Source organism: Ostrinia furnacalis, unplaced genomic scaffold (genome assembly GCF_004193835.3).
Source record: "Ostrinia furnacalis isolate ACB-3 unplaced genomic scaffold, ASM419383v2 OfSCF5196, whole genome shotgun sequence".
NCBI classification, from domain to species: domain Eukaryota; kingdom Metazoa; phylum Arthropoda; class Insecta; order Lepidoptera; family Crambidae; genus Ostrinia; species Ostrinia furnacalis.
In genome coordinates, this window is record NW_021135435.1 from 85,918 (window position 1) to 108,841 (window position 22,924).

Below are 22,924 nucleotides of genomic sequence, written 5' to 3' on the forward strand. Positions count from 1 at the left end.
ACTTGCCAAGTGAAACTTTATTGCATCATAATTTCTAAAATGGAATCGGGAACTAGTTACATTGTTATGGTTTTTTGTATCAGATATTTTGCTATGAAAGAATGAACGATACCTATAACAGACCACCAAACGCAACTGCATACTTATTTCGATTGATATGAAAGAAGTAAATAATGTTCCAATTAGTTAATTAAACTAATGACCTATCTATATCCGCGCACACTTACGTAGTCGTATGTATGTTAAGAATGAATCGTGTTGAATGCCAAGCCAATGCAATCACTACTGTTTAAAAAAAAAAAAAAGAGGTGTATCCTGGTTTAATAGTCTATGGTAGATTTAAGACTTCCGGTCTCTGTGACGTTTTCTGTACTCGGGTTGGATATTATAAAAAGTGTGTCGAGGACATATTAAAATACATTTCGTTAGTAAATCCGTTATTTTTAATTCCATCACAACAGGTTATGGGCCCAGGCACATATCTGTGTAGTGAGAAAGTTAAAGTGATCGCAATAGTATTAGTATTTCTCGCTTCGGTAACGGGTTGCCGGAAGGTTGCCGGCTTGCACGTGAAGTCGTGAAAAATCTTGTTAAGATCAGACAAGATAGGACGATAACAATAACGAAATGGAAGGGAATCACAATTCTATTAGATTGGAAGGATCCAACAATTGGAACGTGTGGAAGTTCCAGACACAGGTGCTATTGAGAAGCCAAGGATTGATGGACATCGTTGAGGGACGGTCGGACGCGGAGGAAGGCAGGGCTAAGTCAGATGCCAAAGACGCCAAAGCACAGTCGATAATAGTGTCCAGGATGACCGAGAAGGCGATGCTGCACATTTTAACATGCAGTACATCCGCAGCAATGTGGACCAAGCTGATGAGTGTATACGAGCAGAAGTCGGAGACAAGTATACATATATTGCAACAGAGATTCTTTCAATTTAAATTTGAAAGAGGTACAGAAATGGCAGTTTTCCTTTCTAAAATACAGGAGATGCAAAACACATTGAAACAGATGGGAGAGCCAGTATCTGATAAGTTCACCATTACAAAAATCCTGATGTCGCTGCCTGACGAGTACAAACACTTCGTTTCGGCGTGGGAGTCAGCCCCTGAAGAAAAACAAACAGTAGACAATCTGGTTGCTCGGTTATTAATAGAGGAAGAAAGAATAAATGAGAAAAATGAAGAAGTTACTACATCTAATTCGTCGGCATTCCTGGTTAAATCTAAGAAGAACGTGAAGTGTTACAAGTGTAACAAACTTGGACATTACAAAAGTGAATGTAGGGTGAACAATAACAGTNCAAATTTCTTAATTTTATTGCTTGATTTTCAATTTCTGCTATGTCAATCATCAAATCCGAATTTGAAAATTTGAATTTGTAAAATTGTTCCAAAAGTTGACAAATCTGTGTATCTTTATGTCCTAGAAATAATGTATCAAATTTTTGTAAAATTTCTTTTGTTGTATTGCAATTCAATGCATATACAACAAATTTATCACATAATGAGCTTATTATAATGTATCTTGCTTTTGCATCTTTTCTATTAAAATCCTTTTTGCTCTCAGCATTATCTTCCAAAACACAATCTATATCTTTCGCTGTCAATAACAATATCAATTTCTTCTTCCAATTTGTATAGTCTTCTCCTTTTGATAACGTTGATAATTTAAAATTTTCTTCCGACATATTGTTGTTTTAAAATTTTCCAAAAACAAAATCAGGATAGATCTTTCACTTTCATTCTCCTTATTCAAGAGATAGGTAATTCTTACAGCCCTCTGGATACGTACGCTGGGCCCATAACCTGTTCGAGGAGTGTGCCTCTCCACACAACTCCTGGGAGGTTATTCAATCATAATAACGCCACTTCAATACTCACACACACTTTATTATTAAAATATTATCAAAATCTATTACATATTAAATATTAAAACATTTACAACTGACTCTATCGAAATTCAATAATACAATGACACAATGTCACATTTTCTTGCTTTTCAACACCTGTCATTATTTTCAAACTTTATTCTAATGCTGTTTACTTTTAAAATAAAACCTGCCAGCAACATGTCATCTCATGATAAAATTCTATATCCTAACAGTCAGCACTAGAACCTGTGAACTGATCCATGCGGATACATGTGGCCCCATGGAGGAAACATCTGTTGGAGGGTCAAGATACTTTGTGGTCTTGAAGGACGACTTCTCAAGTTATAGACACGTATATTTTGTCAANATTGTGTGATAACTAGAGATGTGCCGCTGAGAAAGTTCTCGTTCCCGGCAATATTCCCAGTGAGAATATTCTCGAGAACCGAGAACGCTCCCGGGAATATTCTCAGTGTTCTCGACAGAATGCATTTAGTTTTCATTTTAATTTTGTTGTTTATATGTGATATTTTCTGTAATGTTTCGATGTTTTATTAACTGGGCGTTAAGACTAGTCGTTATAAATAAGGCATGAAACGTGTGAGTGAGATATTGCTGTCTTGCTCACTCTTTTCGTGGCCAACGCGTACCGCGGCTTTAGGACTCGGCTACGGTATTTGAACATCAATGTGCCTGTGAGTTTTAAGGCCCTTGCCACCCTGGCGGATTGCAAGCGGATTCAAAGCGTATTCAAAGTGGATTTAAAGCGGTGTGGCGACGCGACGGAGAAACCGCGTGACAATATCGTAAAGCTTCCCAAAGGCTGCCCAGCCGAGCTGGATTCGATGATTGACTTTTTTTTCGAAGTTGGACCTACCTAACTGGACTGTTTGTCCCAGGTATACATTATTGTCAACAACCTCGAGTGTAGAGCCTCCAACTTATAGAGGAGTGGGTGCAACACGGTCTTTAGACATGATTTTTAAATCTTGTCCATGTTCATTTTGAGACCCACTTGTTGAGAGACTCTGTTGACGCCATCGAGCATTGTGCCTAGATCTTCCACAATCTCAGCCATGACTACGATATCGTCTGATGTCTGGGTGATGTACTCGCCGTTGATATTTATGCTGAATCAACTCCAGCCCAGAAGCATGAAAACATCTTCCAGGGCGGTTGTGATGACGTCTCCCTGTCTCACCCCTCGCTGCAACTGGTTAGGGTCCGGTAGGTATAGGTTTCGGGTTCTGATCTTAAAACGGACTGTCACTGTGGCGTGTTTGTACAAGCCTTTCAACTCTTTAATGTATCAATAGTCAATTTGGCACAATTGAAGAGACTGAAGCACCAGTGGCGGCGTAGCTTAGGTTGGCACCCGGGGCGGCACCCCCCCCCCTCATAATATAAATTATAACCTAAGGCACCCCAGAATGGCACCCCCCCTGTCATGACATCACGACCGTCCTTGCCATGCAGATGCGTCAGTGAGTACTAATCTGCGCGACTTTTGTCACCCCCTGATGCTTGGCACCCGGGGCGGACCGCCCCCACCGCCCCCCCCTTACGCCGCTACTGTGAAGCACTGCCCATGTTTCAAACGAATCGAAGGCTTTCTCATAGTTCACAAACGCAAAGTGGCTGATTGTACTCCTTCTCTTCTTGCGTATAATCTGCCGTTGCGTATATTATTATAAGAATATTTTCGGAGACTGGCTTGTTCGGGGGGCTGAAAGTTGTCGAGCCTGCTAGCGTGACAATTCGTAATAACTATCGAAAACAGCTTGTAGACATGGCTCAGAAGCGAAATGGGTCTATAATTCTTCAACAAGGTTTTGTCACCTTTTTTGAAGAGGAGTATTACCATTCTTCTTAGTGTCGGATCAATCTAGCTAGCACTTGTTTTCTATAAAAATGTGTCAAATGATCCGTCAGACAAGCTATCCACAACTTATCCAGAAGTGGCGAAACAGGCCCTAACTAAGCGATTGTGAAATATGCCCTTAATGTCAAATAAGAATAGTTTAAAATCAAAATCAAAAATATTTATTCAGTTTAGACCACAAGTGGCACTTATGAAAAAAAAAACTAATAACACGCATTTAATTACTAACAGCACTAAAAAGCCAAAAATCATAAGGACCCTGGACATCATCTAGCATTAAAGTACTCGAAAAGACAAATCCAACGAACCCAAACTCGATGAGTTTCCGCCGTTTCGTTTAGGAGTTCCTATGGCTACCTTCTGACTCCATCATTAGGAGGACCCTGAACATTATCTAGCACTTAAAGATCTCGAAAAGACATCCAATGAACCCAAACTCGATGTGATTCCGCCGTTTCGTTTAGGAGTTCTTTTGGCCACCTTCCAGTCCCATCATCAAACCAGCTGGTACCACAATATTGTATTGTCATTTTTAATCTACCTACATATAATTGCCAAGTTTCATGATGATACAATACTTAAAAGTGCGTGTAATTCAGATTCTAAGATTCCATTACATAGTTAGTTACATACACGACGACTTAATAAGAGCGTGTTAATAACGAAAAAATGGACAGTTACATTATTTAATTACGTATAAAAATAAATTTCTGTCATCTTACATATCATTAAAACGACATTTCACGACGAAAAAAATAAAATATAATAAAGGTGCAGTTGAAAAGAATATTGCCGAGAAAGTTCCCGAGAATTTTCTCGGGAACACTGAGAATATAGCCTTTCACTGCAAATAGAGTGTATTGTTTAATATACACTTATCTGTTGGCTTAATTTAATACTATTTTACTTAAGAAAGTTTGTTTATTTCCATTTGATAAACATGATTCTCAACCTTTCTCACTTAGGAGAACGCTCCCGGGAACGCTCCCGAGAATATTCTCAGCTGAGAGAGCGTTCTCGGGAACGGCACATCAATAGTGATAACCAGTCTGCTATAACAGTTGCTAGTACAGACAGTTTGAAAAGATTAAAACATATAGATATTCGCTACCACTATATTAAGGAGTTAGTTAAAAATAAACAAATATGTTTGGAATATATTAAAACTGAGGAACAAATTGCTGACCTGTTTACTAAGCCATTAGGAAGGGATTTAATTTTAAAGTTTACTAAAAGCTGTGGCATAAATGTATAAAATTAATAATGTAGAGTAATGAAAATAATACAGTGTAGTTCAGTTAAAGTAATTAATAAAATATAAGAAGTATAAGTGTAACAAGGATAAGTATAACAAGTATAAGTTTAAGAAGTATAAGTATATAAGTTGAAAATTTAAGAATTTAAGTTTATGAGAAGCAAAAAATTGTTATTTTTGTTTAATTTTTTAAATGTAGTAATTACATTGAGGGGGGGTGTTGAATGCCAAGCCAATGCAATCACTACTGTTTAAAAAAAAAAGAGGTGTATCCTGGTTTAATAGTCTATGGTAGATTTAAGACTTCCGGTCTCTGTGACGTTTTCTGTACTCGGGTTGGATATTATAAAAAGTGTGTCGAGGACATATTAAAATACATTTCGTTAGTAAATCCGTTATTTTTAATTCCATCACAACAAATCGCATTCCAACCTCAAATAAAAAAAAAGTGTTATTATTTACTTTGTATATTTTTATCAATATTTATAAACAATTATAAAATAGTATAAAAAATAGTTGTAAAAATAAATCGTTCAAAATATTTACTGGTAAAACATAAGTAAAATGTAAAAAATAATAAATAACGTAATAATGTATTAAAATTAATATTTTGGTTCAGTCCACTCCAAAAGTATTCTGCGATCATTTCCATCAAGCTAGTGTAGCAGATGTAGTTATAGGAAGAAAATTATCTGTGCTGGGAAGCACCTTTTCCAAGTCGTTAAATTGAAAGAGATTATACTCTTTTTGGTTCCATTAAACCTACTTGCACGTCAAGAACACTTGTTACCTGAAGAGGTCACTTCACTTATTGATGACGAAGGTGGCAGGGTTGATGGGCGGCAGCTTCTTGACGCCGTGGGAAGAGACCACCTTCACGGAGAAGTTGGGCAGGTTGAGGAACAGCCGCCGGTGCACCTCGCGGACGCACATCTTCAGGACTTCGTATGCTTCTTGCTCCGTTAATGCTGAGGAATAAACAGTAGCATAAGAATCATTTGCTGGGCCCTTTCTTGCGGAGGAAATGCTTTGAGCATCGTCATCTCTGCCGGAGGGCAGAATGGTGGGACTGACTCCGTCCTGAAATGACGGGATATAGACTCCGAGCGAGAGTGGACTATGCTAACCTACATGGATCAGGTCATTATGTAGGATTAATCTTCCTTAATGATTGTTGATCTTATGCTCTACTCGTACATAAGTCGTTGTTGATAGTTCTCACTGTCCCTACCTCTCACTAATCCTCTGGGCTATGGATGAACAAATTTTATACTATCAACACTGTCCTTGTCAGCCTTGATATTAAGTACATACACGTGTATTGCTTGTTAAAAGAAGATTGAAGATCGTAATCAGTGCAAAGTAGCTTCTGGTTGCAGACGCGTTGAATGCAGCGTAACGTTTTTATATAAATCAACGTAGCCGTAAATGTGTGTGCCAAAGAATTAAATGTGAAAACGCACAACACTTAAGCGCTAATTAAGAGGTAAATTTAATTTGCATATCTTATCTCTCACAAGGTAAAATGGTTATCCAATTTTTCCTAATGGCTAAAGTTACGCAGCATACTTATTTGTTTTAATTTTAAATAATTATAGCCCTCTTCATCATATACGTAATAAGACACACGCTATAATATGGGGTAACATGTCTATGTAGAGTTTCCATTTGCCGGAAAACGTAATGTACCTACCGACGGCTCAGTGAAGGTCGCGAATCCAAAGGGTACTACAAGGTTCGAGACTATATTGATGACAAGGATGCGTGGTCAGTTCAGTCTGCACATATTTGATGTACTTAAATTTGACTATTCTTACCGTTAGATAATTCCTGGCAATAAGTGGTGACTGAGTTTGTTCCGGCGTTTCTTCTCAGCACTTGCCATATGTTTGTCTCGAAGCGCTGGTAGGGCCCAAAAGATAAGGAGACATGTAAAGTGCCCCATAAGGGCTACCTTTTCTTTTTTTATTATTTTCTATTGACGTTCATAAGTGCCACTTGTGGTCTAAACTGAATAAATATTTTTGATTTTGATTTTTGATTTTGAATCACCTGAATGCGGGCATCGCAGGACCGGTCGTTGTGGAGATTGTGGACTTGGACGTCGTGGCTTTGGACGTCCTTTGGTCTAAAATAAATGTTTCTTTATTTGGATGGATCCTTAAGGACATCCACCCATACGGAACCGACGATCTCATAAAGGTAGCAGGAATGCACTGGATACAAACCGCTACCAGCCAGACAACATGGAAATCATTGGGGAAAGCCTATGTTCAGCAGTGGACGTCTATAGCAGAAATGATAATGATAATGATGATGATGATGATGAAGGATCCTTAAAATAAAGAGGCACATGAAACTCACTGGGCTTGTAGTATCTGTCCAAGATACTGAGGCAGAACAGTCCCGCGCAGCCATGTGAGGCGAAAGGCACCTTGACGCAGGCGGCTAAGAAGTCCAGGCTGTACAGCATACCTCCGAGGTGCTCGTCGTAGCCGGCTACCAGCATGTTCACCATGCATGGATTCTGAGGATATGTTTACACAGTATAAAATAAAGTCGCTTTCCTGTCTGTCTAATGTATGCTTAAATCTTTAAACTACGCAACGGATTTTGATGCGGTTTTTTTAATAGTTCAAGAGGAAGGTTTATAACATGCATACATATCAGCGTTGCATCTTTGCGAAGCTGGGGCGGGTCGCTAGTGATTAATAACTTTGCAGGATTATTCCCACCCTTCCAACTCAAATTCTGTGGTGTATGCACAATAATAAATAATAAATAATAATAATAAATATCTTTGGACAATCTCACACAGCGCCATCTAGCCCCAAAGTAAGCTATTAATATGCTTGTGTTATGGGTGCTAGCTTAACGGATATACTACTTATATACTTTTTTTTTTAAATACATACATATTATATTATACATAGTAACACCCAGACCNATTAGTAATTATTTTTCTACGTTTTAGTGTAGGTTTTTTGGAGTCGGTTTTATTTTTTCATAAAACACCTTTCCGTTGTGTAGTTATCTAGCTAAAAACCACATTTGCCTTACCAATCTCTGGTCTTGGATCTGAATAAAACTACGATGTAATATATCATTGATATTTGCAAGATGACGTTGACCCGGTAGCATCGTTGTTGGACCGGTCGCACAATTTAAATAAAATATCGCGGATAAACTGTGAATTGGTGATATTTATCGATGCGAACTANTTAAGCGTAACTACCTATTTTTTGAAGAAGTGACTCTGGATCCTTCTAAAAACACATTTTTGGGATAAAAACCTTTCCTTTAATGAAATGAAGGTTAGAACTAGAACTGCTTGTTGCGGGAGGTGCGATTTATTTGATGCCGAGTGTATCTTGATGTAAAGTGGAGCAAACAATTTTATAGGATAAAATACCCCGTATTGAAAGGCGACTTTGGTTTCCAAGGGCCCGTAGGGAAAGTGCTAGGCAACCTTAGAACACCAATCACCACAGTTTAAATGGTTACATGATTATTCAAACTTTGTCACATGATTGTTACGAGTATTACAATACAAGTCTGCATCAGCACATACAGAACAAATGTCGTTACACTCGTGTGTGATTATAACCAAACGGCAGATAGGGGTATGTACATGTAGAGTCTACGTGTAAACGTTTTACGTTTCTATTTTATTGTGGCCGACCTTTGCACTTGGTATGCAAATATTAGTGCATTGCACACTCGGATAATGCTTAATTTCATCCTAATCAGAGCTGCATCCAGAATAGGGTAATCCAATTAACATAGTGTCCCGAGGAATGCAAAATTACCGCGTTCAGTTCGCCCGTCGTTCTCACACGTACGCAAATATGCCAGATGTTTGCATAACCATTCGGTATTATGGTAAGAAGATAAATCAGTGGACCGACGACCTCATAAAGGTAGTAGGAAGGCGCTAGATGCAAGCCGCTACCAACCGTCCATTATGGAAATCGTTGGGGGAGGTGTATGTTCATCAGTGGACGTCCTATGGCTGAAATGATGATGATGAACAACATTGCCTTAAAAATCTCACACAAAGTAGGCTTTATTGGAAACCAATTGTTGCCATATCGGTTTGCAATATAAGATTTTAAAATACTCCTATAAAATGTCGCGTTGAGACCCGCGTTTCTCAATTTCAATTGTCTCGCTGCACGTTCGCATATTTAAGAATTCAATTTTAATTAATTGAAGCTTAAGAGCTTTCACAGCAAAACAATTTTTTGTCTATCAGATATCTCATTTGTTGTTGACCGTTCAATTATTCGCAGAATTAGTTTTTATGTGAATTAATTAATTGTACTAACGTTGAATTCTTACAACTGTACACGTGTCGCATTGTGACCCATTTTAAAGCATAATAAAAGCTTGCTTAATACAAAATAGCAAGAAAATGAATAATACAGGACCATGTCACAACAGTACTTATTCCTGAAATTATTTTGTATAAAAAGTGTCTACAATGCAGCACAATATAAATACCACACGCAATCTTGTAGGACATTTCGACGACGACGTTGACCCGGTAGCATCGTTGTTGGACCGGTCGCACAATTTAAATAAAATATCGCGGATAAACTGTGAATTGGTGATATTTATCGATGCGAACTANTGAACCACTACACCAAACGGCCGACTGTTGACAATGCACATAGGCTATTCATTAATTTATCAAGATTAAAGGCATTCAGTTCATTCTGCAATAAGTGTACGTTTGGGTGAGATTGAGCGATATCTCATTGCAAGACCGCTGATAGAGAATGAAACTTCATTCAGAATCTGCTGAAACAGCTGTACGTAGGTACTACGAAGCTAAATAAAATACTAAAATTACTCATTAAGCTTGCATATTCCTTCTCACCTAAACAACTACTCACTCTTTACGTACTAACAGTAAACATTTTTACAAATCTCAGTTAAATAGACGTTGCGTACAATTTCTAAATTCTTAGAAAATTAGACCTTAAAACAGCATCCATGTAATCGTTATTTATACAAAATACATAGCATTAACGCTGGAATATTATAGTAAATGACTGCTCTGACTCAGGCAAACCGTTTGAAACTAATTAACCCTGTTTTAAGCGATTTTATAATCCAAAAAATGAAAGTACCAGCCGACAATGGCGCGAAGAAAGTACGTATGATTTACTGAAGCCGCCGCGAGCAGTTTACAAAAGTGTATATTGACGTGGGAATTAATATTTATGTAACGTTACAATTTAAATCGTAACAATCGTATATTTTTTTTATTTTTACGAAAATGATTTTATCTAATGGGAAAAGAATCAAGATGATTTTTATGCTGAAACGTAAAGTAAATCAATTATGTTTATCAATTAGGTTTCAACGAGTGGATAAGAGTAACTCAATGGCCAAAAAATTCAGATTTAGAAAGTGACAAAGTGTCTTTTCATGTTCTTGTTGATAGGTATCTAAATAAGTAAGTAGGTACGCCGTCTGTAATTTGTATGTCTGCACTGCAAATTATGCCTACTAAAATTTTAAATGAAAGAGCTCTGATTGTTTGTGAATTTGACATTTTCACTTGTACGTCACTGAAATGATTTTAATGAATTTTGGATAGAGATTTTTGGATCTGAAAAAACCCTTAAGGCCAACCACTTTCGATTAACTTTTTTTGAACATCATTTTTTTAAATGAAAATTCGTTCGAGATCAAAGGGGACAATTACGTCTTGTTTGATTCCCCATTACTATAAGTACCTAACATAATGAAGAAGAAAATAAAGTAATATTCACCCCACTCTTCAGCGCATCAGCCAGATTCTTCCTGGTGAAATGCACCACGGCCGCCGTGTCCAGTTTGTACCCGTTCCGCATCTTGTACAGGTGGACGTTCTTGGCTACAAACTGGGAGAACTGCAGCGTGTCCCCTGTACTGCCGTTCAGGCCCATGACCAGCCTGTCGGATATGGTGTGGAGCTTCTTTTCGTCTGTGGAGGATAACTTATTCCACATTAAAGTTCCATACACCAAGGATCAATGCGGCTTTAGAACAGGCAGCATTTTATTTTTGATGTATCATGGGTTAGCTCTTGATAACAATCTCACCCAGAGGGTGCAGATGTGACCCTTGTTTAAGAAGCCTGTTTATACGTGCCTTAATGAGTTTAAGGCACCCAGAAAAAGAAAGAAGGATTCGTGTGACAGATATCAAGTGCGTAGTGCGAAATGTAGAGTTAGTTCTGTATTAGAAAAAATAGGGAAGTTTTATCTTTTTTAATAGTACACTGCCTATACAGTCATTAAAATCATAACTTTCGAGAAAAATACTGATTTCACTCAGGTACCTATTCATATTCCTCGAAGGTTTGAAGCCAAAGTGCACGACAAGTCAAAACGCGAACTTCTCGGAGATCCATGATGACGTGGCATGGATCTAGGTCGAAATCTAGTCATTAAATCTGCGGCTGTGACCTTGCTCGCAACCGCAATGTCACTCGTGTTGACTTTCCTCATGGAAATTATCAGTTAACGTGTAGGTTAAACTTACAACCTAACTCGTCATGACTTGGACAGTATGAGAATTATTATAAGTATAGATAAGATAAAAAAGATAGAACTTAATTATACGGCACACAAAGTATTTTAATTAAGACATGTAATCATCATGACAAACCGAAGTCCGAAGACAAAGTCCCCCAACTCAATCTGAGTGCAGCAGTAGATACACGCAATAGAACAAACATATCCTGGATTTTGTGGTATAGTTATAGATAACTATAGTTTATGGAAAGAAAAACATGTTGAAAAATAAGTAGATCTTCAAATAGGCTGAATGAAAAACGAGATCGGGTTTAGTAGAAAGTTGTTATCTAACAATATTTATTTTACTATTTTTTGTCCTAATTACGACAATCTGGTATATTTGCTTCTAATTGGGTGTGCTTGAGTTGGATAACTATCAAATATTGAAGTGGAATAAAAAACAAATAGAAATGTAAACTAAAAGGAAGTACTAGGCTACTTTAAAATATAGGTTTGATAATAATTATTCTTTATAAGTTTATCGTTGTTGATTTCAACAATATGCGGTCTATGGTAGAGCTGGCTAGTCTAGTAGAAGGCTTTTTAGGATTTTTCTCTTGACAGGCTCAAGGCTCTCCTAAGCTCCAAAATTGCCTACGTCATGACATCACGATAAAATGCATGGCACGACCGTAAAAATAGTAAAGAGCAAGGATCGAAAGATTACGTACCTATCGGAAGTTTGAGAAAACGACACAATGACAATGTTTTTTTCGTTTGACGTTGACCCGGTAGCATCGTTGTTGGGCCGGTCGCACAATTTAAATAAAATATCGCGGATAAACTGTGAATTGGTGATATTTATCGATGCGAACTAACTCTTTGTACTGTTTGTGAACTGTGAGTGAAAGTTTGAGGACAAAATCAAACATTAAGCAGTGTTAATTAACAGTTTTTTGTGGAAGACTCAGTGAATTAATATTTTTTGAGTTAAAAGTACCCCGGCATAACTTCTCAATTGGAACGCGTAAGCGACGCCCGCTGCACGGCGCTTACGACCTTCTTCTCGCGAGAAATTCTCAGGCATCGTACTCGGAGCATTTAGTGCTGTGCTATTGACACTTACTTGATAACTTTGCTCGGATATTTTTTGTATGAGAGCCTTTATTGCCGAGCAACTTTTCTTGTTTTATTTTTTGTGATCTTCAAGTACCTACCATAACAAATATGTCCGAAGCCGATGAGAAAGTTTGGGGCTGCTGTGCTCTTTTGGAGGGATTCGATGATGATGTCATTTGTACCCGATGTTTGAGAGCTTATCACCTAGCTTGCTTATCTATAGATGCGTCAAAACTAAGCAGAGATTGGGTCTGCCCAACTTGTATCTGTACTGCTCCGAAAGCTGGTAAGAGCGACAACACACCGGTTCGCTTTAACTCCAAAGTTACTGCTCGCTCCACTAAGAGACCAGCCCTGTCGTCGCCACCAACGACTAGTACTGAGACAGGCGCTTTAACCCGAGATGATGTACGTGCGATTATGACCGAGGTTCTTAAAAGTGAAATGGCGGAATTTACGAGGGAAATCAACAGTAATATGCGTAAAGCTCTGGATGCTGAAATGAAAACTATAAGGAATGAATTTAAGGAAATCAAGGAGTCAATGGAGTTCATGAACGGAACTTTTGAATTACTAAGCAAGGAACATAAGGTAGCACAGGAAAAGATCAAAACACTAGAGGAAAATAACACGTCTATGCAGTCTACCATTCAAGGTCTCCAGTCCCGTGTGAACCAATTAGAACAAAGCTCCCGCTCCAACAATGTGGAAATACAATGTCTACCAGAAAAGAAATCGGAAAACTTGTTGACATTAGTAAAAAAAATAGGAGATGTAATTAAATGCGAAATTACCGATGAGCACATTGTTCGTATAACCAGGACAGCTAAATTACAACAAGATAGTCCCCGGCCTAGATCTGTAGTGGCCGAATTTAGGGATTCAAAACTGAGAGATGCTTTTTTGGCTGCTAGTATAGATTTTAACAAGAAAAATCCCAGCGACAAACTGAATAGCTTACACCTGGGATTTTCAGGAAACAAAGTGCCAATATATGTCGCAGAGCATCTTTCAGTGGCAAACAAAGCACTCCATGCCGCTGCAAGAAGAACAGCAAGGGATAAGGGTTTCAAATTTGTCTGGGTTAGAGGGGGAAAGATCTACTTAAGGAAGAATGAGAGTGCAGGTTATATCATCGTCAAGGATTTGCAGACCTTAAATTCATTACAGTAGTTTTGATCTTTCTTTTTATTTATTGTATAATAATCTTGCAATGGACTTAATTCTTGTTAAATTCGCATTAAAATTGTATTACCAAAACACCCGAGGGTTAAGAACTAAAACGAATATTTTTAATAAAAACTTGGCCGTGTGTAATTTTGATATAATTGTTGTTACTGAGACTTGGCTTAATAATAATATTTTAAGTTCTGAGTTGTTCGATGACAGATACACTGTATTTAGACGAGATAGGAAGCCTACTGGTACTCAAACAGATTGTATGGGGGGAGGTGTACTAATTGCAGTGTCTAACAAATTTCAGGCTAGATCAGTTAATTGTTGGAACAGTACATGTGAGGATCTGTGGGTGATCATAGATATTGACATTGCTGGCACAGCAAAACGTATTGCCATCTGCGCAGTATACCTTCCCTCGCCTGTGGGCCATAGATTGTTAGATACTTTTTTAAACAACTGCAGTTCAGTGTTGGAAGGTTTTGATGGACATACCTGTATTCTGGGTGATTTCAATTTACGAAACATCAATTGGAAACTTGTCAATGGTTCCGATGTAAATTATCAGGCACCTGTTCTAGGTCAAAGTTTATTAGATTTTGCGTCTCAAAATAATTTAAAACAGTGTAATTTAGTTACAAATTTTCAAGATAAAATATTGGATCTGCTGCTCACCGACATGGTTAATTGTAGTGTGAATGAGTCACTTGATAATTTATGTAAAATAGACCGTTATCATCCTGCACTTCAGGTTGATTTTTGTTTCGATGAGGTTTCTCAGCTTCAATACAATAGCAGCTTCGCCACACTTAATTATCAGCAAGCCGATTATCGTTTAATCAATGACTATCTCTCTAAGGTTAATTGGGACGAGCAATTTTCACAATTTAATGACATTAATCAGTTAGTTGTTCATTTTTATAGCATAATCAGGGACGCCATAACACAATTTGTGCCTCAAAAAAGAAAGACCAACAAGTGGAAATATCCACCATGGTTTAACCAATGCTTAATTAGTAGACTTCGTGAAAAGGGCGTAATTATGAAAAGATTTAAAAAATATCGTAACCCAATGGATAGAATTGAATTAAGTATTTTGTCTAAAAGATGTCAAAAACTTGCTACAGAATGTTATAACAATTATATTAATAACATTGAAGAAAGGATTTCTAAAAGTACTAAAGCTTTCTGGTCTTTTGTTAAAAGCAAGCGTGGCGGCTGCAGTTCCTACCCCACCACTATGACGGACGGGTCTGCGACTGTAAGTGATGGACCAAGTATATGTAATCTCTTTGCAGGTCGTTTTGCCGAAGTTTATTGTAAGGATACAACGTCGCCTAACTCACCATATCCGAAGAAGCCTGCCTATAACAATCTGTCCTTCAGCAGAATTCACATTGACCCTGAGGCTGTAACTCGTGTTTTAAAATCCCTTAACTTAGATAAAGGCTCCGGCCCTGATGGCATTCCACCTACTTTCCTGAGAAGCTGCGCCTCTAATATTGCTGAGCCTCTTTGCTACATATTCAATGCATCTTTATCAAGTGGGGTTTTCCCTGATGACTGGAAAGTGGCTAAAGTAGTCCCAGTTTTTAAATCTGGTGACACTAACTCTGTGATGAATTATAGACCAATATCTATCCTCTCTACAATGTCGAAAGTCTTTGAAATTTTAATTTGTCCGTTGATCTCAGAGCATGTTAAACCATTTATTACGGAGAATCAACATGGGTTCGTAAAATCACGATCAACCGCTACGAATTTGGTATCTTTCATTGAAAATCTCACGGAAGCTATTGATGCCAAGCAAGAGATCGATGTTATATATACCGATCTGAGCAAAGCTTTTGATAAGGTGCCTCATGATATATTGCTTGAAAAGATGGGACTTTTTGGATTCAATGGAACTCTATTGAGATGGTTTAGCTCATATCTAAGTAACCGTAAATTCTACGTGGTCATTAATGGTTACAGCTCTGAGAAACATGATATCAACTCTGGAGTTCCCCAAGGATCCAACTTGGGGCCTATCTTATTTAATATTTTTATTAACGACATTGTTGACTGTATCTCGTACTCTGTCCCGTACTTATATGCAGATGATTTGAAATTATTACGAATCATTAAAACCCATAATGACTCTGTACTGCTACAGGAAGATCTAAGTAGTATAGCTCGGTGGTGCGAATCGAATAGGATGCAACTAAATATCAATAAATGCTTTTTTGTCAAATTTACAAGAAAACACCATGTTATAAAATCCAGCTATTCTATTGGGGGTGCAATGGTAACAGAAGTTGACCATATTAGGGACCTAGGCGTGATAGTTGACAAAAAACTAACATTCGTTCCACATTTGGAATCTGTCACAAAAAAGGCTTCTCGCATGCTAGGATTCATAATTAGAACAGGTAGGGGTTTTCGCAGGTTGCAAACAAAAAGATTGTTGTACAATTCTTTGGTCCTAAGTATTGTGGAATACTGCAGTGTTGTGTGGCGACCACATTACGCGTGTCACTCCCTGAGGTTAGAACGAATCCAGAAAAGATATCTGTGGCATCTCGCTCACTCGTCCAACCAATGTAGGAAAGGGTCTTCTTACAAATCCAGATTAATACATTTTAAATACACCTCCTTGGAAAAACGTCGAACTATATTGGACCTTACTTTCTTGTACAAATTATTCAATAATAAAATAGATTGCCCCCAGCTGCTAAATAAATTTAATTTTAGAGCTCCTCGTAGAACCCCCCGAACCCAAATTCCTGCATTGGTTCCACCTTTTCGCTCCACAGTATTAGGCTCAAGTTCCTTTGTTCCCCGTTTGAGCAGACTTCTGAATTCTCACGGAGGTACCACTGATATTCACGCCACAAGTCTCATAAAGTTCCGAAAGCACTTGGAAGAAACCATTGTCGGTGAGTAGTGTTTTTTGTAACTCTTTTTTCTTTTTAATTTATAATTGTCTACCGGTCTAGTTTCAATCATTTCAGTAAATTTATAATTGATGTTACTAATATATTGCATGCGGTGTTTACCTTAAATTAATTGTGCATTAAGTTATTACCACTATGGCTGTATGTATACTGTGTAAGCATCAATGTAACAATTTCTGGTAAACCAAATAAAAATAAAAAAATAAATAAATTCATTTAAAAACATACTACTTGTTCAAATACGGCAAATAATCATTATTAATTCCAAATATGTCGTTTGTCACGAAGTACCCATTGTAACACTTTATTTGTTTTCATAATACCTAAATAAAAAAATAATTAAGTGGAAAGAAAGGAAAAACGGTTTTAAATCATATGACTATTGTTGCTAGTTTGCTTAATAGGTTCGTATTATAAAACAGCGCTTCAGTCATGAAATCGGTCTTGTGTTTGTTTTTAATACTGAAGTTCCTTAATTAAAAGCTATGCTTAAAAATAAAATCCAATTTTGGGCTTCGTAACACAAGTCATCTTACCGTCTTTGAGAACGATGATGCTTTGCGTATTCATTTGATCAGCAGCAATCATCGTGAAGTCATTGCACTGTATCCCCAGCAGGCATTGGAACACGCTGATCCCAATGCTGGACATGTTATCTTATTGTTCTTCTTACTGCTCTTCGGACAATTTTATGTTCCACCTGAAATACTGATCATAGCTATTATCTATTATATAAAAGAAAGTCGTGTTAGTTACTCCACTTATAACTCAAGAACGGCTGAACCGATTTAGCTGAAAATTGCCAGGGAGGTAGTTTAGAGCCAGGAGAAGGACATAGGATACTTTTTATCCCGTTATTTATTGCCATTAAGGCGGAACAAAGTTCGCCGGGTCAGCTAGTTGTGTCTAAAACTCAAAAACTATTATCTTTAAACCTCTTAGGAAGTGTAGGCGAAATTCCTATAGGGCACTATATGATTGACTATAGGGGAGGGAGATGAGCATAACCATAACGACGATCTGATTTGGATTCCAACTAAAGCAACAGTCCATGTCCGAAGTATTAATGTAATTTACAAGTTTTCTGATAAAGTTAATATCCACCTTTCTTTCAGGACCTAAAGATATCTAGCACCCAGCAGTAGGTTATCATAATTGACTTAAGTTTTTCTTACTACGTCATGGAGGAAATACGTACATTAATATTGTGTGGTTTCTTCAGTATAGTGCACAGTTTGCCGCGTGATTATTTTAGATTTGCTGATAATGAGGCTATTTTCCGCGTCGTTGTCTTGAAGGGTAAACAAATCAAGCTTGACATTGGCATACGAACCATTGACTAAAGAAAGAAAAAAACTATTATAAAATTATTTTCACCAAAAAAGAGGACAATTAAAAAACGGTCATATTAAGGTATGGCTCCCAAATATTGAAACAAACGTAGATTTTTGCAACGACTGTGTTTTATTTCTTTCACATGCTACCATAAACAATACATATTTTGTTACAAAGAAGTTCTAATATCAATACCCCCACTTAACAAAATAAACTTATTAAATTCAAACTGTGTTTCATTTAATTAATCATGACAAAACCTATTACATTAGTCAGTTGTAATGCCTAATAAATGAAGAAACCTATAATGCTTACACGACATTAATCCCTTTGTCAACAAGTCAGCAGGCATCTCATTTGAACACAAATATTTAATTTCAATAATCTCATCTTTAATATAATCTCTAACAAAATGATGTCTGACATCAATATGCTTTGACCTATTATGACATTGGTGACTTGTTGCCAAACTTAAAGCACTTTTGTTATCACAATACAAAGTTATTACATCTAACTTGCCTGTAAGCTCATAAATTAAATTCCTTAAATATATAGCCTCTCTAGCAGCCTCCGAGAGCGCCATGTATTCGGCCTCTGTACTGGACAGGGCCACTGTCCTCTGCTTTCTACTTTGCCATGAAATTACAGAGCCAGACATAACAAAGCAGAAACCAGTATAGGATTTCCGATCTAGCATATCACTAGCCCAGTCGGCATCAACGAATCCTACTAACTCTACATTCCCTTTGCTATATTTTAAGTGATACATTTTTGTCTTTTGTAAATACCTGAGAACTCTAATTGCATAATTCCAATGTGTTTCATTATATGCATTGTTGAACTGACTCAAGTAACTGACAGCATAACTTATGTCAGGCCGGGTCAAAACTGCAAGATACATTAATAAGTGAGTATGGATTCATAGTTAGATCGATGGATGTTTTTTCACTCTTTTACGCAAAAAATACTAAGCCGATCTTAATAAAACTTTGCAATTTTATTGTTAATACTTCAGAATAACATAATATAGGCTATAATTTAGAATAATATTCAGTTATTTGGTCAAAAAGCAACGATAAGTGTCAAGAAATTAGGTCTTTCTATGATAAACTTAATTTCTCACGGGTGAAGTCACAGGCAAAAACTAGTACAATATATTTACATTTCTGCATTGTCACGAGTCACCTAAACCCTCCTCACCTCTCCACTTTCGTATCTCCTCGAAAAAAGGACTCTTCATCGAATTATTGTGGCAAATACCAGGGTGGGACAAAATTGACCCAGTGGCGCTTCTAGGTAAAACCGATTTAAAAAAAAATTCTAGTAATGCTATATTATCAAAAACATTAAAAAATGATAAAATTCAATAAATCAGAAAAAGTCAAAAAGTTTCATGGACTTTCGTTGAAAAATAAAAAAGTTAGAGCTGATCAAACTCGCGAGTGGGACAAAAATGGGACGGCGGCCTTTCTAGTGTTAAACTTCCTATCAACCTTTGGTAAGGTATAGCAGAAATGCATTTTTCGGATTTTTCTAAATTCAATTTGCACTCAATAGGAGTATCTATAGTTTTACAATCTGACATTTGGAACTTAGACAATAACTGCTCTATATATTGAAGCTGATCTACAGTTATTACATTATTTTCTCTATCAACATTAACATTCATGCCCAAATAACGTTTGACAGGTCCTAAGTCTTTCAACTTAAATTCTGAACCCAACATTTTTTTTAATTGTTCAGTTTGCAAGCTATTATTAGAAAATATAAGAAAATCATCAACATACAAGCAAATTATGATTTTAACATCATCATCAAATTTTGTAAACAAGCAAGGTTCAAACTTACTAATCTTGAAACCTATGTTAACTAAACAATCTTTTACTCTTTCATACCATGCTAATGAAGATTGCTTTAGCCCATAAATTGCTCTTTTAAGTTTTAGAACATTGCCATTTCCTTCTTTTACAAACCCTTCAGGAATTGACATGTATATATTTTCTTTTAAATAGCCATTCTGTTTCCGCAAAAATAACGTAACACAATTTATCTATTTTGTACTAAAATAAATCTGATAAAATTGTTTAGGCCCATAACCTATTGAAACAAACGTAGATTTTTGCAACGACTGTGTTTTATTTCTTTCACATGCTACCATAAACAATACATATTTTGTTACAAAGAAGTTCTAATATCAATACCAAATAGGTAGTGCAATACACACACACCTGTTGCAAACTTACACTCGTATTCACAATCGATGCTTATTTAAGTGAAGCAGCAAATCGAACGCACAGCGTTGAATAGAGCTCTGTGATTGGTTCACGTGTCACCCTGCGCGTCCACGCGCACTGTGAGACCTCATAGTAAGGTTTGTTAATACAGACGTACTTAAGTCCGTTTTCTCGGAATGAACGTGGCTTGACCCGATGTATTGTGTTTGGAAACCATATAAATAAGGTATTAATATCTGTCGTCCTGGGCAAACATAGCCTATTACCCTTACCTTATTCGTATTCATAGAACCTGCCTATGAAAACAATAATAAATAATCGATTCGCAAATATTATGTTAGAGCCAAGAGTGTCTCATTGACCTCCCTTGGTCTGGTGGTAGTGCAGTCTAATCGCATTGAGAGTGTAATATTTGCGATAAAGTGTTGTGAGTGAGAATTTAGCATAAGGCAATTTAATTTAAGCACTTTTTTATGGATGTTAATTGGCAATCTATCTTAATCATCAATAAATACCCGTGTTACGTGTATTAGATAAGGTACGGAAAGTTTAAGGAAATTAAATTGGGTTAATAGCCTGAAATTAAGAGTAGGCGCACACCGTTGATTTTTAGTTGGCCGATAGTTGTGCCCGATTTTAATTTGTATGAAGAATCGGCCAAATCGAATCGGCGTAGTGTGCGCACTCCCATACATGCCCATACTGATCAACTGCCCGACTAAACTATCGGCCGACGAAAAATGAACGGTGTGCGCCTACTCTAACTCATATTTAATGTTTTTATAGCAATTAACGAATAAAACAAACATTTTAAAATTACTCAATTTTGTATAGTAAGCTTCAACTGCTAACAGCTGTCCGTCAAGTTTATTGTAAAAAATAAACAAAATCTAAGTAGTAGGAATTAAATACCGTATTTACCTTAGGTACCGTAATTAAGACGTAGTGTGGGCAGGCCTCCCACTAGGTGGATCGACGATCTGATGAAGGTCGCGGGAGGTGCCTGGATGCGGGCGGCGCAGGACCGGTCTCTGTGGAAATCCTTGAGGGAGGCATTTGTTCAGCAGTGGACGTCAATAAGCTGAAACGAACAATTAAATAGATGAAAAGAAGTTTTTAGTTGGTTCAATATAATGAGGCTGATTCAATATACCCAGCACATCCATTTGTGAAAGTTCCTCTTCTGCATCATGCCCACGCGCAAACGTAACGCGATAGATTTGACATGTCAGCACCAAATCATTACCCAAAGCAAACACTTGGCATTCTTTAGCTTTCGATTGTCACACGTTCATTGGCAATGGCATAACTCTACGCTTGTTCACATCAAAAACTACTTACCTAATTAATGAATTTTTGTAAAGAGTTTTAAACGTAATTAAGTAGCTTACCTGGCGAATTTCGTACAGCCAATAAAAAGTTGTCATAACTAACTACTTTACAAATAGCAATTTTAATTTCTGAAGTTTCAAAATGCAAATGATAAAATTATGAATCGCTAATTTAGTTTAATTGGTGGCGTAAAAATTATTGCAAGCAATTTTTTTTATCAAGAGTGAAAAACAATTGAATAACGAAATTAGTTGCTGAAAAAAAGAAAAGTTTCGTAGTGGCCAGGGTCGCGCGTCCAAGGAGTCCGTTCGTATACAGCTTTGAAATTTTTTTTCTAGGAAGTTAAAGGCGTCGTGAGTTCAGATAGTAATTCCTGATAAACTCCAGCCTTGAATCGCCAGTAACAAATAATTCCAACATTGTCAACGGATTTCCCACGAAAATTCGTCACAGTTAATTATTTCGGAATTAGTGTTTAATTTAAATGTTTATCTAAATGACGACTCTTTGTCTTGGTTCTATTAAAGTCATTCGTCGCATTTATATTGTCTGTTATACCATACAAAAGATTATTTTATTGTTTTTATAATGCACTAAAAATTTTATTACTGTATTTTAAAGCAAAAAACCCAACTGCATGTATTAGTTTTGAGATGTAAACGAATATAATTAACAGCAATTAAACGAAAACAAATTCGAATTCCTTATTTTGTTTTTCAGCACATCATTAAGGCTGGGTTGCACCATCTTACTTTAACTTTGACAAACGTCAAAAATCTGTCAAACTCCATACAAAAATCACCGGTTATCGTCATAGTCAAAGTTAGGTGGTGCAACAAAGCCTTAATGTTCTTTCCTTTGTACAATGTTAACTTTCTATGTATGAAAAGTGCCATTATTGTAATAAATAAATTTAATTTCTCAACACATATCATACGAGTTCCAATCCAATTAACAACAAGTCAGCAATGTCAGCTGACTGCTCAAACTTGAGCCACCGCAAGCTTGCCAAGTGCCAAGTCAACGTGTGAGATAAGCGCTTAGTGGAACCGAAGCTTTTGTAAGTTTAAATTAAAGATATACAGGATGGTTGGATAACTCGACCTATTCCTAAAGGGTAATTGGTAATACTAAGATCATTAGCAACAAATTATGTCCAGAGAAAATTAAAAAAAAGCTTACAGAAAATTTTACTTAAGACCTTTTATTTCTGAGATTATTTAAGTTTTGGCCAAGTGCTTTTTGTTTAAATGATCAAAAA

General features: G+C 36.9%; 2 protein-coding genes across 3 annotated transcripts; one reads left to right on the top strand and one right to left on the bottom strand.

The window, feature by feature from the left end:
* Nucleotides 1-627: 627 nt before the first annotated feature.
* LOC114360859 (uncharacterized) lies at nucleotides 628-2,258 on the top strand. The gene is made up of 2 exons (XM_028315691.1): nucleotides 628-1,261; nucleotides 2,116-2,258. The coding sequence occupies exons 1-2, from the start codon at nucleotides 628-630 to the stop codon at nucleotides 2,256-2,258; spliced, it is 777 nt and encodes a 258-aa protein (XP_028171492.1).
* Nucleotides 2,259-5,643: 3,385 nt separating this feature from the next.
* On the bottom strand, nucleotides 5,644-18,075 carry LOC114360862 (proteasome subunit beta type-2-like). Of its 2 annotated transcripts, XM_028315695.1 has the most exons (5): nucleotides 17,961-18,075; nucleotides 17,299-17,462; nucleotides 10,803-10,996; nucleotides 7,384-7,546; nucleotides 5,644-5,987 (listed from the first exon to the last, which is right to left on the bottom strand). In XM_028315695.1, the coding sequence occupies exons 2-5, from the start codon at nucleotides 17,411-17,413 to the stop codon at nucleotides 5,824-5,826; spliced, it is 636 nt and encodes a 211-aa protein (XP_028171496.1). In that variant the 5' UTR covers nucleotides 17,414-17,462; nucleotides 17,961-18,075; the 3' UTR covers nucleotides 5,644-5,823. The 2 variants fall into 2 exon arrangements, with proteins under 2 accessions (XP_028171496.1, XP_028171497.1); XM_028315696.1 differs by lacking the exons at nucleotides 17,299-17,462; nucleotides 17,961-18,075 and adding an exon at nucleotides 12,263-12,665.
* Nucleotides 18,076-22,924: the final 4,849 nt, after the last annotated feature.

Coding starts and splice junctions, on each gene's coding strand:
- LOC114360862 (XM_028315695.1), bottom strand. CDS start 17,413: ATGTCCAGCATTGGGATCAGCGTGTTCCAATGCCTGCTGGGGATACAG. Junction 7,547..10,802: donor CTGATGCGCTGAAGAGTGGG/GTGAATATTACT, acceptor ACATATCCTCAG/AATCCATGCATGGTGAACAT. Junction 5,988..7,383: donor GGACAGATACTACAAGCCCA/GTGAGTTTCATG, acceptor TTTATTCCTCAG/CATTAACGGAGCAAGAAGCA.